The following is a 15,406-nucleotide window of genomic DNA, read 5'->3' as shown; positions in this document are numbered from 1 at the left end:
GAAGTTCATGGCTCCACAGTCTCTAAGGCCTTGCACTAAAGGGGTGGTTATGAAAGAGTGACAAGGAAGAAGCCTTGGCTGAAAAAAAAACATATCCTTGCCCATCAAGACTTTGCAAAGTAGCACTTAGAAGATACTGAAAAGATGTGGATGAAGGTTTTGTGGCTGAATAAGACTAAAGTGGAACTTATTAGCCTCAACAGTAAGTGTAAAGTATTGTGGAAGTAGCATTAAGCTACAGGGGCTGTGCATCTGGTCAGGATTGAAGGGAAGATGAATGCTGCTAAATACAAAGAGATCCCGAACAAAAACCTGCTAGCCTCTGCCGGAAAGCTTAAACTGGGAAGGAAATTCATCTTTTAGTAAGACAATGACCCAAAGCACACTGCCAGAGCGACCATGGAGTGGTTTCAGATGAAGAAAATTGATGTCCTTTAGTGGCCCAGTCATTGTTCTGACCTTAATTGGACTAAACACCTATGACGAGACCTCAAAAGATTGTTGTCCATCACTACTCCCCGACTAACCTGGCATAACTTGAGCAATTCTGTGAGGAAGAATGGGCAAATCTTGCTCCATCACACTGTGCAAAGCTAATAGGAACTTATCTTAACAGACTACTGGTTGTAATAGCTGTGAGAGGTTGTTCAACTAACTACTGAGCAAAAGGGGATGAATACTTTTGAACTGCTGACATTTCAGTTTTTGAATTTTTACCGGTAGTTTTCATACTTTACAATTTTCCCTGTTTTTGGGGCCGTACTGTGGAAAAAAAAGGAGCATGTGATCCACAAATAAATATTATCAGTTAAATCCTGGATGTAATGCTCATTTCTGTGAACATAGGTTGTGGGCTGAATACAAGACACTGTAATCTGGATCAGTCAGCAAACAGTACAGAAGAAAAGCATCAGTCAATAAATTATTTCAGTAGACCTGCATGAAAAAGGCAACCACATTTCAAGTTTGCAGGAAAAGGAAGAAAATAAATTAAATTTAAATAGCACCATTCCCAGCCACAACTGTCCCATACAACCCGATGGAACTGATGTTACTAAGGCAAATATGTAGCCTGTTTGCACAATGTGACAATGAAAAACCATGCCTCACTTATGCTTACTCAAAAGAAGCACACAACCCAAGAGAAAGATTTTAATATAAATTATTCAGGAATACAGGTAATAAAAAAATTCACTGACTAAAATGAAGTTACCAAACAAAAATACAAGAGCATGAAAAGACCGGGTTCCTGTTTTGGTGGTGCTGAGTGGATTGGGTTAGCAGGAAGAATTTGGGTCCAGCTGTCAGGAACACTTCTCTGGTCTTCTTGCTGTTCTCCAATTGCCTCTATGTGGGCTTAACGCCTCACCGCCTCACCTGAATGACGAGACATTTGTTGAGCAGCACTCTGTCAACGTTACAATTCAGTATCAACCTAGATTTTGGACTGTGACTAGTGATGAGACCGGTAACCAAAGGAAATATTAGCCTTACAACTCCTATATGTGGCATCCACACCACGTGGTCTCAAGGCTCATTGCAAAGCGTTCCTCCTTTTCAGCCCTCAATTTTGATGAGCTAATTTGCTTTCACGAGTCTCCTGCATCTTGGACGGAGAGGATGGGCAGGTGACACTGCTTGGCCACATTATTGTCTTTTCAATGTCCCTAATGAATCTACCTCTACCATCACCCCTGGCAGTGCATTCCACTCCGTGTAAAAAAAAAAAAATTCCTTCGGCATCTCCCCTTTACTTTTCTCCAATCATCTTAAAATTATGCCCTCTTGTGTTGATCTGTTCTGAGAAAAAAAAAAGTGCTGGCTGTCCACTCTATTAATGCCTCTTACCTTATACATCTCTGTCAAGTCATCTCTCATCCTCCTACACTCTAAAGATAAAAAACCCTAGCGAGCTCAACCTTTCCTCACATGTTCTCTATTTTAGGCAGTATTGTGGTAAATCCTGTCTGCACTCTCTCTAAAGCTTTCACATCCTTCCTATCATGAGGCAACCAGAACTAAACACAACACTCCGTGTGGTCTAACCAGAGTTTTATATAAATACCAAAAGACCAGGGAGAAAGTTAGGATGTAAATCTGGCATTAAACTCCATAAACTGTCCCTTCAATCTCAAGCTCCAAGTCCTGACAGGCCCTGCATGTTTTTAAAATCTGGTTCTAAACTCCATAAGTAATGGTCTCAGTGATTCCAAGCTCTGCAGAAAGTCCTGACAGGCCCAACCAGCTTTTTAAATCTGGCACTAAAATCCACAAGTAACTGTAGTCATGATCTCAAGCTCCCCAGAAAGTCCTGACAGGCCCCACTCACTTTTTAAATCTGATGCTAAACTCTAAAAGCAACTGTCCTTGCAATCTCAAGCTCTGCAGAATGTTTTGAGAGGTCCTACTTGTCCCAACAGGCCCTTTAGTGATCGCCCTTCTCAGTGATGCAAAACTTATGTGCTTTTATTCATTTCTATAACAAATGACTAATAAAAACCACATAACTGCTAAAATCCACATCTTTCAGAGTCTTCTGCTCAGACAGCTGGTACTTCATGAGAAAATAAAACTGATTTATTCACTTCTAAGTAATAGTCCTCTTGTTTTGAAGTGGTGAATCACGTTTCCTTTTCCTTCAACTTCCACTCTGTAGTTAATACAGCAGTCATGTTTCAACAAATAACAACATAACAAGCTATTAACAACATTAATAGCTTGTCCCCAGGGATTTCAACTACCAGATTAGTGTAGAGATGGGTGGCTTCCCTTGCAGCAAAAAGTTTGAGAGGAAATTTGATGGTGTAGGATATTGTGATGGGTTTAGACAAGGCAGGTAAAGGAGAAGCAAAACCGTTGATGGATGGTTCATAAGAGGTCCATTGAATTAAAAAAATGGCTTAAAGATTCAAGATTCAAGATTCAAAAACTTTATTGTCATTCTAACCATACATCAGCTCTGCAGAGCAGAATGAGACAGTGTTTCCCAGGAGCAGTGCAATCATAACATAACAAACGCAACACTAAATAATAAACATAACAAAAAATAGTAAAACACAACAGCCACATGTCAGTTAAAAACAAATTATAAGTGTCCAGTGCAAGTTAAAAGTGTCCAAAGCAGAGTCAGGTAGAGCAGCTATTTAGCAGTCTGACTGCCTGTGGGAGGCATAAAGAACATACATGTGAAGGAAGGCACTTTTTCCTTCTAGTTAAATGAAAATTTAATTAATCAAGATTTTCAAGAACAAACCAAAGAATTCTCATTCCTTTGGTAGCATTTGTATACAAATATTCCTGGATTTGTTTTAGGATGTAGGGACAATGCTAATGCAGGAAAGCAATGCACAATTTGTCCTCTCCTGCACAAGAACACAGTAGTGCAGTGGTTAGCACAACAGTGGCACAGTTAGCACAATGCTTTGCAGTACAGATGACCCATGACTGTGTGGGTTCTCTCCAGGTGCTCTGGTTTCCTCCCACAGCCCAAAGATGTATCAGTTGGGAGATTAATTGGTCATTGTAAATTGGCCCGTGATTAGGCTAGGATTAAATTGGGGGAATTGATGGACGGTGTTGCTCGAAGGGCTGGGAGGTCCTATTCTGCGCTATATCTCAATAAGTAAATGAATGAATGAATAAATAAATAAACACAAGAAAACAGGAGAAGGGTCATTCCATATGATCATTACTGATCAGTCCCAGTGCTCAACTCCTAATTTATGGCAGATAGACATACTCAATTCCCGATCCTTCAAATATTGATCTACCTGCTCATTAAGTACTTTCAATGATCTAGCCTCCACTAACTTCCTGGGTGCAGAATTTCAGAGAATCAGTATCCTCTGCAGCTCAGTTTTAAATGACCTCCTCCTCCTCCTCATCCTGTGATTATGTTTGAGGCTCGCTGGGTGGCTGCCCCTCAATATCCATGCTGTCATGGCCCCTTTGGATCTTATATATTTCTAAACAATAGAATACAGTACCAATTTCACCTCATTAACTGGCTCTGACAGGGTAATCCTCACGCCCTAGGAATTAGACTAGTGAATCTCTGAGAGTGGCAGTATAGTGTAGCAATTAATGTAATGTTATTACAGTGCCAGCAATCGAGGCTCAATCCTGCTGCTGTCTGTAAGGAGTTTGTATGGTCTCCCTGTGACCTCGTGTTTCTTCTGATTGCTCCGGTTTCCTTCCACATTCCAAAAATGTACAGGCAAGTAAGTTAATTGGTCACATGGGTGGCGTGGGCACATGGGGCTGGAAGTGTCTGTTACTATGCTATAAGTTTCTAAGTCTAAAGCTAAAATCCTTCAGATTGCCTCCTACACCAGTACAGGCGGCCCCCGTTTTTCGAATGTTCGCTTTACGACAGCTCGCTGTTACGAAACACCTACATTAGTACTTGTTTTCGCTAACCAAAGAGGATTTTCACTTTTACAAGAAAAAGACGCCCACTTTATGTGTGTTTACCCCAAGAAAGACTACCATGACCGTGAAGCCTTGTGCGGGCAGTTGTGTGCGCATGCGTGTACGTGCCAATTTTTTTTCTCCAAATCCATTTTGGCTCGCTATCTTCCCGATTTTGATAAGTGAAACTACACCGTACATACAATATTTCTACTTTATATAAGCTGTATATTTATCATATCATTCCTGCTTTTACTAATATGTTAGTGATACTTTAGGTTTTATGTGTTATTTGGTTTGATTTGGTAGGTTATTTTTTGGGTCTGGGAACACTCAAAAATTTTCCCCATATAAATTAATGGTAATTGCTTCTTCGCTTTATGACATTTCGGCTTACAAACGGTTTCATAGGAACGCTCTACCTTCGGATAACGGGGGAAACCTGTATATCTTTTCTTAAATAAGGGGGTCAAAACTGCGCCTCATCAACATCCAGTATAATTGCAACAATACTTTCCCATTTCTGCATTCCAACTTCCTTACAACAAAGGCCAGTATTTCATTTTCCTTCTTAAATACTTGGTGTATGTGCCTGATAGCTTCTTGTGATACATGCACCAGACACCCATACTTCATTCATTACCGATTTATTAGAAATGGGAAAATATTGTTACAATTTAGATGTTAGTATGTTGTTAGATTTGGAGATCATGTTGTCCAGAAGTCAAGAATGAGGTAGAAATCTTATGGTTACAGCCATTTTATAAGATGTTCATCGTAGTACATACAGGTCAGACAGGGTCAGCCTGTACCAGCAAACAAGGCATGGGAGAAGTAAACAAAAGAACTTGAAAATATATTTTCCCTGCAGCAGCACAAATGGAGAGATGAGCTCTGTTTCTTGGAGGACACAATTACAAGATCAAATTCAGGAGGACGACTAATTGTGGAAATGCTGATGGATTGTTCTGTTTACCCTTGTAAAAGGAAATACCTGAAAAATTTACAAAAATTTCCTCATGATGTATTCTCTCTAATGCAAATCAAAAGTCTCCCTTTAATGGCAGAGATGATCCAAAGGGAAACCAGAAAAGACCCCACACTGTCTCAGTTTTACATGGCCAACCAAAATGACCGGAATGTGCAGCAGAAGTCACAGTTCCCCCATTTTTACCAGCATTGGGGTGAACTCTTATGTGGGGATTGAGCTGTTGTGTTGGAGGAGCTACAAGCCGGTCATCTAGGCATGGTCAAAATGGAAGCATTGGCTCAAAGATTTGTCTGGTGGCCTGGGATAGATCAGCAGATCAAGCAGCTTGCTCGTACTGTTCGGGATGTCAACACGTCCTGAAGATAGGTGCCCAGACCTGTCAACCACTTCCTGCAGTCCAAGGGCCTACTCCTAAAACCACTACGGAGGAGGCCCCAGAACCTGACAGTGTTTCACAACCACAAGTCTCACCTGCTAAGCGGAGTGACACCCCTGCTGTCAGGAAGGACATTATCCAACAAGTATAAGAAATCCTCTGAAGTGATTCTTTAAGTCTGAATGGGACAATTAAAATTTTTTTATGCTGTGGATATCTATATAGAAGTTGTATTATAAGTAGATCTATCCCTGGTTCCTGTGTTTTTCTAATCCAACAATATCTTTTGACTCTTTCTACCATAGTGCATGATCTTGCACTCTCCTACATTAAACTCCATTTGCCAAGTTTTCACCCACTCTCTCAATCTATTGCAGAGTCCAAATATGCTCATGACATCATCTCCTCCCACCTACTTTCATGTCATCAACAAACCTGGATAACCTTGCATCCTGTTGCCTCCTCCAGACCATTAACATACAGAGCAAATAAACAGTAATCCAAACCAACACAATCCAAAGCAAAAATTCCCTTACACCATTTGTTCAGTTGGATGTACAGGAAAGGGACTGAATTACCTCTAGACAGAGTCTAAAAGTGAGACAATTTTACAACCGCAGAGTACTCTTCAAATCTCTTTATTTTAAGTCTTGGTGATGATATAAGATAGGCACTTGGGAGAGAATAAATTGCAGTGGTATGTGAAGATGTTTGGGGAATGGGATAGCTTTATTAGTAGAAGGCATGCACTCGATGGGTTGAATTACCTTGTTCTGTGCACTTCTAATTCTATGAATCCTACTTAAAATCACATTTGTCTTTGAATTTTCTTCATTCTAAGTACACCACCTGGAGGTAAAACTTGAGATGGCAAATCACTTCTACAAATATAGTATCAGTAATTCTGCCCTGTTAAGTACACTGAACTATCATAAAACTCATCTCCATTCTTCAAAGCAAGACACCTATCTTCTCTCAGATCAGCTGATGTGGCTGCTCAACTGACTAAAAGAGCTGGTTTATTCACATTGCTGATTTGGATCTGATTGGTGAATATCACTCCAAATCATGTGTTTTCAGACATCCCTGTCTCTGAATGAAAACTTAGGATATTGACGGAACATGGTTTATAACGCTGATTGCCTTATTTAACTATCCTTAATGTCATTACATTTAAAGCTGGACCTTATCCTTTTCTTTCTGACGTTGCTTCTGTAGGTGACATGATGTGGTTATTTTTAATAATAATTTTTATTCATTCCAAGGGTTAATTTGTTGGGATCTATGTATTACAGGCAAGGGAAGCATGTATTCTCATCTCTAACTGTACCTTGAGAATGTGATGGAGGCAACATATAGCTTAATCTGCATTCTAAGAGTCAACCACATGGGAAGTGACTGCATTTCCATGGGCCTGAAGGATATTACTGAACCAGGTGCATTTTTACAGCCATTTGGTGCTTTATATGGCAAATCATTTTAATAACTAATTGTTGCTATTTATCCAAATTCTAGATTATTAATGTGAAGAAAATTCCACAGTTGTATGGTCAGATATGAATTTTAATCTCTGGTTTAAAATACAGGCCTCTGGATTTCTGTCCAGCTAACACAATTACAGGACCTTCATGTATCCATTCTTGTAGTTCAGAGCGATTAAATTAAATTGGTACAGAAATAGTTTTTTTGGACAATATTCATATTCATGGCAACTTAAAAAACACCGGAAGTCAATGATACAAACTTGATATGTTCCATTTTCACATTTAATATGCTGCTTTAATTTGATCAGCAGAAACACATTTGTCATGTTGTCACTTCCCAGCTTAACAGCACAAACTCTCATTCCTTCAGCATCATCACGCGTAAATCACTCATGACCTTTGCTTTTTAGGATCAATGCTAACCCACTGGAATTTAGGGCAGCAATGAGGTTCCTCCATCTCTGGAGGTGTTCAGGGCTTCCTTCACAGTGTTAGTAGCTTCCACTCTGTTTTCACTACCGTCAGCCATGCAATCCTGGGTGGAGACTCAGGGAATACTGTCGCACTCAGATGCAGAAGGATTCTTTATTGCTGTTTCCATATCAGTTTTGTTTAACCAGTCAGGGTTGTTAGCCCTGAGCTGAATCCCCCCCCCCCCCCCACCCCACCAAACCTGGAGGACTGGTGGACCACTCTTAGTCTGGCCTCTACCCTTTGACCTGGTTGGCATGGGTGACCCTACCAAGAGCCAAAACATAAACCCTGACTCCAGCCAACGTAGCTCTCCGGGTCATTGAGGCACGCAAGCCTCCAAACCACGACAAGGTTGTGATCCTCTTGGAGGGTTAAACTAGGAAGGTGACATATAAATCTCATTCTTCTGCAATTAAAACGAAGCAAATTCTAAATGCAAACAAAAACTCTACAGTACATTGTTTGCCCTGGTGACAGAGGGATTAAATTTTTTAGACTAGATCTTCCTTCAGTAAAACACAATCTTATAGCAAAAGTGACACTACTTCATACATTGAGTTCTCACTTGAAGTCTCTTTATGTCTGTTTTGAGTCCCTTCATCTTTGCTCCAAAGATTAGGTTGTGAGCAAAATCAAAGCCATTTATTACCACCACGTTAAGTAATGAAACGTTCATATTATTGCCTATATAAGTGGATTTTAGTAAAGGAGAGAGATTGAATATGTTGGATTTACTTTTACTGTAACAAAAGATACTGAAGGATGATCTGATAGACGTATGCGAGATTATGGAAGGACGAGGTAAGGCAGATAGTTACAATCTTTTTCCAAATCTGAAACAATGTAAAGTTAAATTTTGCATTTAGAATCTGTTTACCATTTATGAGCCAATGCAGGCAGAATTCTAGACCCCAACGCACGAAGTTCACCATGCAAGCAAGCTGCAGTGAGATTTCCTCCCTACATCCCAACAGGGTTTCTGTAATGACGACCAACCAGCTGATTGATAAGTATATAAATACCAAGCATTCGGTGAACACCACAATTAACAGTGCACCGATGATGTCTCCTCGTATGGTGACAGAACATTTGCAAGTAAATTGCCAAGACCAGAGAACAACTCAACCCACCCATGTTTACCACTAATTGCAGAAGATTGTGATTTGTGTGTCACCTTTCTACTTTACCATTGTTCCTACATCTTAAAACAGTCAGGAGTGCATATATGCTGCTGAAAGAATGTGTGTCCATAATGTTAACCCGGGAGGTGAAAATATGAAGAATATTCTTCTGCTGATCAAAGTAAATCAGTAGTAAATGTGAAATTGGTTTTATATACCAGGTTTGTAGCATTCAGCTTAAAAAGTAAATCAAAACCCCCCAGAAAACTAATCCCTCCTAGCTACACAATGTCCATATCCCTCCATCTTCCTCATATTCATGTGCCTATCTCTTAAAAGCCTCTAATGTATTTGCCGCTACCACCATACCAGGCAGCACATTCCAGGCATCCACCACTCTCTGAGTAAAAACTTACCCCTCACATCCCCTTTGAATCTATGCCCTCTCACTTTCAGTGCAAGCCGTCGGGTATTAGACATTTCAACCCTGGGAAGAAGAAACTCCCTGTCTACTCTATCCATGCCTCTCATAATCTTATAATCCTCTATCAGATCTCTCCCCAGCTTCTAACACTCCAAATACACCAACCCAAGTTTGCCCAAACATCCATGACAGCACATGCCCTCTAAACCAGGCAGCATCCTGGTAAACCTCTTCTGCACCCTCTCCAAAGCCTCAACATCCTTCCTGTAGTGGAGCAATCAGAACTGCACACAACACTCCAGACGTGGCCTAACTCGAGTTTTAACAACATAACCTCTTGACTTTTGAACTTAATGCCTTGACTAATGTAAGCAAGCATTCCATATGCCTTCTTAACCACCTATGTAGCCCACTTTCATGGAGTTACGAACTTGGTCCCCAAGATCTCTCTGTACTTTGATAATAAAGTTATTTTCAAATCTGTGGTAATTTATTTTATACAGAGTGAGGTTGTCACAGGAGGTGGTGGAATCAGACACAATTAATTACGCAGGTACAACATAGATTGACATGGTCCTAATGTGGGAAAATGGGATTAGTGTAGATGGGCAAAAAGATTAGCATAGACGTGGTGGGCCAGAGTTAGGTGCTTGGATGTACAATGCTATGACTCTATCAAAGAAATGCTGCCTTGCTTCATAATGTTTAATGAATGTTAAGAGCCTCTCAGCATTAGCTGGGATTGGCATTGTCCATTATAATGCCAAATTAAGTGGACTGGTTCCAGATCTAAGCCTTATATTTCATCCCCTTAAAACAAAGGAGGATTATCAAGTGGAAAACAATGAACTGTCAAAGCAGAGGAGAAACACTCAGCCTCTGTTTGATTTGAGTTAAGGCAGCAATTATCGATACTGGTAGGGAAATAGAAAGCTACTCAGGTGATCCAGTTTTCTTTTAAAAAAAGATCACCTAATGCAAGATGGGAGCAAGAATCAGGCTGCTTATGATGTCCTTGTAGTTGAAGAGCCAGCCAGAGCATCCTGCTTGGATCTGTGCAGGAAGAACCATTTAATATTCAAACTGAATAATGAGTAGAGAGAGCTGGAAGTCCTCATTCTTCTGATGTTCTGCTTTCATTTTAATGTTGCATTAATTCTGGTGCTACCTATCATGAGAAATTTGACAAATCGTTTGTTTGGCTTTCTCAAACTCCGACACCAGCACCATCTGCACATTCTCCTACAAATTGCACACCTTAATAATTGGAAATATAATGCCATTCTGCTGCTAGGGACTGCTGGCCTTGTCTACAGCACTCAGCTTCCAAAGAAATGAATGCAAAAGATAGTGAGCGGTATTCAGAAGTGGCTCAGGGAACCAATGGAGCAACCGAAGGTACAGAGGCCACAGAACATTCTATCCCTCATGCCTGCTGCTCCATTCACCAAGAAGATGGCTGATCTTTAGCTCATTGCTTCTTTCCCATACTAAACTTTGATTGCCTCAAATCAAAAGATAGGTTTAAAAATCTCTCTCTGAAGGAGGAATATGATCTGTGTAGTGTAGTGTATAGTGTATGAAAGCACACACTCAACGATTCAGGAATAGCTTCTTCTCCTGTGCCATCCGATTTCTGAATGGACATTGAAACCATTGAAAGTAACCAAATTTCATGACATATGCCGGTGATATTAAACCTGATTCTGATTCTGCTCAGAACAAGTATCCAGGGCCATATTAGTTTAGTTCAGTTCCAACACCTTCACAGGTGTGGTTATCAAACATAAGTCACAAGGTCAGCACAATATTGTGGGCTGAAGGGCCTGTACTTTGCTGAAGGTCCTACATTCTATGTTCTAAAATATTTTAAAACAATGACAAAAAGCTAGGTCAAAGGGGTAGGCTTAAAGAGAGCCTTAAAGGAAGAAAGAGAGATGTTCAGGGAAGGAATACAAAGACTGAAACCAGGCATATGAAACTGATGTCAATAGTGGAGCTATTAAAACAATAGATGGACAATCAAGGAGACACAGAAATTGGTGTAGAAATTGATGAGGAATATTGGGCTGTCAGAGGGATGAAGCCATGGAGGGATCTGAAAACAAGGTGAGAAATTTAAAAATGAGATATTGTTGGAGGCAGAGCAAGCAGAAGAAAGCTGGGACTTAGCACAAGTTATATGATAATTTACCTAAGAGTGCAAAAAAATTAAGTACTCTGCTAAATAACGCAGTGCAACTTTGGTGTCCTAGGATACAGGCTGCTTCATGCATGGATGGGCCAAGTAGACATTCAACCTACCTACATGATGTAGATTAGGGCAGTAATCCTAAAACAACACATGCACCTCCGTATGACTGGTTTAAGAGTGACACCGGTAGAAGACCCTCAGTGAAGACTGACATGTGGAAGTGCAATGAGGAAGACAGAAGAGGATGGAAAAATGTTACTGAGGTACCTACCGATTCTTTGAAACAAAGTGCTAGATGTTGGAAAGGTACAATAAAGGAAGCTGTTGCTGGAAATACACAGCACTGCTTTGATTAGATATTTACCATAACTTGTTCTAATAGCTACAGATATGTCGAATTCATTCACGAATATCTCCAGCTCCTAATTTCATGAGAACTCCAACTGAAATGTCATCCTACATATTTCAGACTCATGCAGATAATTTAATGATATTCGGTTTCTTATTTTCAAAACCATTCTTGTTGGATTTTGGGATTCATATTTAATGCAACGTGTCAGTACATTCATGCTCTTGGCCTTTCCCCTGAGCAGCAGCAACAACTTCTGCCTCAACCCTATCCTGGCCTATTCTTTCACTTTTAATTTTGCTGTCTCCAGTGCTTTGATTGAAAGACTTCTTTTCTTTCTTGTGTCAACTGAATAGCTAGTTATTTGTAACATTTCCTGTTTCATTGGCATCTCTTGTAAATATGCTGTGAGGTGTATTTACTAATTAAGTTTGACTGAGATTAACTTCAATCAATCTTGTGGCATTGAGAAAATGCTGGTACTTCCCAAAACCCCATTCAATCATTACTACATTATTAACGCTGAAGGATTTTCTGTAACTTGAGCAAATTATTTAGTCTGAAGTCATTGAAATTTGAGACTGATTTACTAAGCGACTGAATTCCCTCCAAAGAGCTACAAGAAAATCTGAACTTCTCCCCGTCCAGCTGGAAAGGAAGAAGTGTATAATTTTTCTGTCTTTTTGTGCTGTCTTTTCTATCCTCAGCTAAAATACATCATGGCAAAAAGAAAATTTATAGTGATGTCACTGTGGTATCAGATAAACTGATCTGGTAATGTTGGTTGCAGAATAGCTGTAGGGTAGAGCAATAAAGGGAAACCCTGTTTTGCTATAAATGATGCAAAGAGATCTTTAATGTCCATCAATCACAGCAGATGGAGCCTTAATCTGATATTTTACACTAATTGCCCTGAGCGCCACCGTAAAGTATTGGACTAAATCATGTACTCAAATCTTCTGCACCTATCTTAAACTTCTAAAGTCAATGAGTAAAAGAATATTATTTCAGTTTTTACTTGGCAGCATCAGGCTAACATTACATTAACACTCCACTCTTCTGTCGTTAACTCTCCCCTTCCCTTTTCACTGTGCCAAGATGGATTATACATCTCCAGAAGTAATTGGAATTTAGCAGATTTAATTGGTTTACCTGCTCACTGAACTTGCTGAAATCTGCAAAATTCGGCTGCTGGATCTTCTCTTGTGGTTTGGTAGACAGGTTATTGATGTCTGCCTTAGCAGGAAAGGGAGCAATCTACAAAAGAGGGAAAAGGCAAATTTTCAAATTGCAATTAACAATCTACCTCATTAACAAAGAAAGTCAAAATTTCTTTCCCTCTTCCCTCCCTTGGAAATACTAACACTTTTGCTATGGGCAGTAATATTGCCTTCAATCAATGACCCTGACTTGTGACTTGGATCTGCTCCGACCAGCACAACAGGTCAACAGCAGATGCCATTTGATTGGCTCGTCACTCAACACTGGAACATCTGGAGGCAAAGATGCTCTTTATTGACTACAGCTTGGCATTCAACACTATCATCCCCTCAAAACTAATCAGTTAGCTTCAAGAATTGGCCTCAATACCTCCATGTGTAATTGGATCTTCAATTTCCTCACCTGCAGAGCCCAGTCTGTTTGGCTTGTCAACATTTCTTCCACAATCTCCATCAGCATGAGTGCATCACAAGACTGTGTGCTTCACCCCCTGTTTTACTTGCTTCATATGCTTGACTGTGAGGCTAAGCACAGCTCCTGTGCCATATTTAAGTTTGCTGACGACACTACTGCAACTGGCTAAATCAAAGCTGATGATGAAGCAGCATATAAGAGAGAGACTTAAAATCTGACTAAGTGGTGCCACAACAACTTCTCACTCAATGCCAGCAAAACCAAGGAGCTGATTATTGACTTCAAGAGGAGGAAACCAGAGGTCCATGGGCCAGAGGTGGAGGTGGTCAACAACTTTAAATTCCTTGGGAGGATCTGTCCGGGGCCCAGCATGCAAGTGCAATTAAGAAGAAAGCATGGCAGTGCCTCTACTTCCTTAGAACTTTGTGAAGATTCAACATGATATCTAAAACTTTGACAAACTTCTATAGATGCGTGGTGGAGAGTATATTGACATGCCTCATATGGAAACACCAAAGCCCTTGAACAGAAACTCCTGAAAAAAGTAATGGTTACAGCCCAGTCCATTATGGGTAGTAAAACCCTCCCCATATTGAGCACATCTACTGCAAGTACTGTCATAGGCACACAGAATCCATCATCAAGGACCCCAACTTCCCAGGTCATGGTCTCTTCTCACTGCTGCCATCAGGAAGGTGGTACAGGAGCCTCTGGACACACATAACCAGGTTCAGGAACAATTATTATTGCTCAACCATCAGGCTCTTGAACCAGAGGGGATAACTTCACTCCGAATCAGAATCAGATTTAATATCACTGGAATATGTCATGAAATTTGGTAACTCTAAGGCAACAGTACAGTGCAATACATGATAAAAATGGGAAAAACTGAATCACAGTAAATATATGTGTGTATATTAGATAGTTAAATTAAGGAGTACAACAACAGAAATTTATAAAGAGTAGTGAAACATTCATGGGTTCAATGTCCATTTAGGAATTGGATTGCAGAGAAGAAGCTGTTCCTGATTGCTGAGAGTGTGCCTTCAGGCTTCTGTTCCTCCTTCCTGATGGGCTTACCGTAATTTATTTACTTATTTTTCTATATTTATCATGTATTGCATTGTATTGCCGTTACAAAGTTAACAAATTTCACGATATATGCTCATGATACTAAACCTGATTTGGAGTGAAGTTATCCCCTTTGGTTCAAGAGCCTGATGGTTGAGGGATAATAACTGTTCCTGAACCTGGTTATGTTTGTCCAGAGGCTCCTGTACCACCTTCCTGATGGCAGCAGTGAGAAGAGACCATGACCTGGGAGGTTGGGGTCCTTGATGATGGACACTGCATTCCAATGACAGCACCTGCTGCATTCAGGGACTCATCTTCAAGCCCGGATGAGTATGCCACAGTTGTCACTGACTTCATTAGAACCTGTGTGGATCAATGTGTGCCAATGAAAATTTACTGTACATTCCTAAACCAAAAGCCGTGGATGAACCAGAAAGTTCGTAGTCTGCTGAGGGCTAGATCTATGGCTTTTAAGTATGGTGATCCAGGTCTGTATATGACTTGTGTTGGGCTATTTCAAGAGCCAAGAAACAATTCTAGGAGAGATTAGAGGTGACAGTGGATGCACGTCAACTCTGGCAGGGTTTGCAGGGCATTACTTCCTACAAAGCAAAACCCAACATTATGAATGGCAGTGATGCTTCACAACTCGATGAGCTCAATGCCTTTTGTGCCCACTTTGAAAGGGAGAATAAAATTACAGCTATGAGAATCCTTGCAGCATCCGATGATGTGATCTCTGTCTCTGAGGCCATCGACAGGGTGTCTTTCAAGAGGGTGAACCCTGGCAAGGTGGCAGAGCCCAATGGAGTGCCTGGTAAGGCTCTGAAAGCCTGTTCCAAACAACTGGCAGTGATGTTCAAAAACATTTTCA

At 40.4% G+C, this 15,406-nt stretch overlaps 1 protein-coding gene across 4 annotated transcripts in view; it reads right to left on the bottom strand.

The window, feature by feature from the left end:
• Positions 1-15,406, bottom strand: part of reps2 (RALBP1 associated Eps domain containing 2) — a 205,703-nt gene that overhangs the window by 15,039 nt on the left and 175,258 nt on the right. For all 4 annotated transcript variants that reach the window (XM_073045841.1, XM_073045842.1, XM_073045843.1 and 1 more), the window contains one exon: positions 12,976-13,080. In XM_073045841.1, the coding sequence (XP_072901942.1) occupies positions 12,976-13,080 (105 nt within the window). The remainder of the gene's footprint in view (positions 1-12,975; positions 13,081-15,406) is intronic.

This window comes from Hemitrygon akajei, chromosome 5, assembly GCF_048418815.1.
Source record: "Hemitrygon akajei chromosome 5, sHemAka1.3, whole genome shotgun sequence".
NCBI lineage: Eukaryota > Metazoa > Chordata > Chondrichthyes > Myliobatiformes > Dasyatidae > Hemitrygon > Hemitrygon akajei.
Note: the sequence above shows the minus strand (reverse complement) of the source record. Positions and strands in the feature narration are given on the sequence as shown.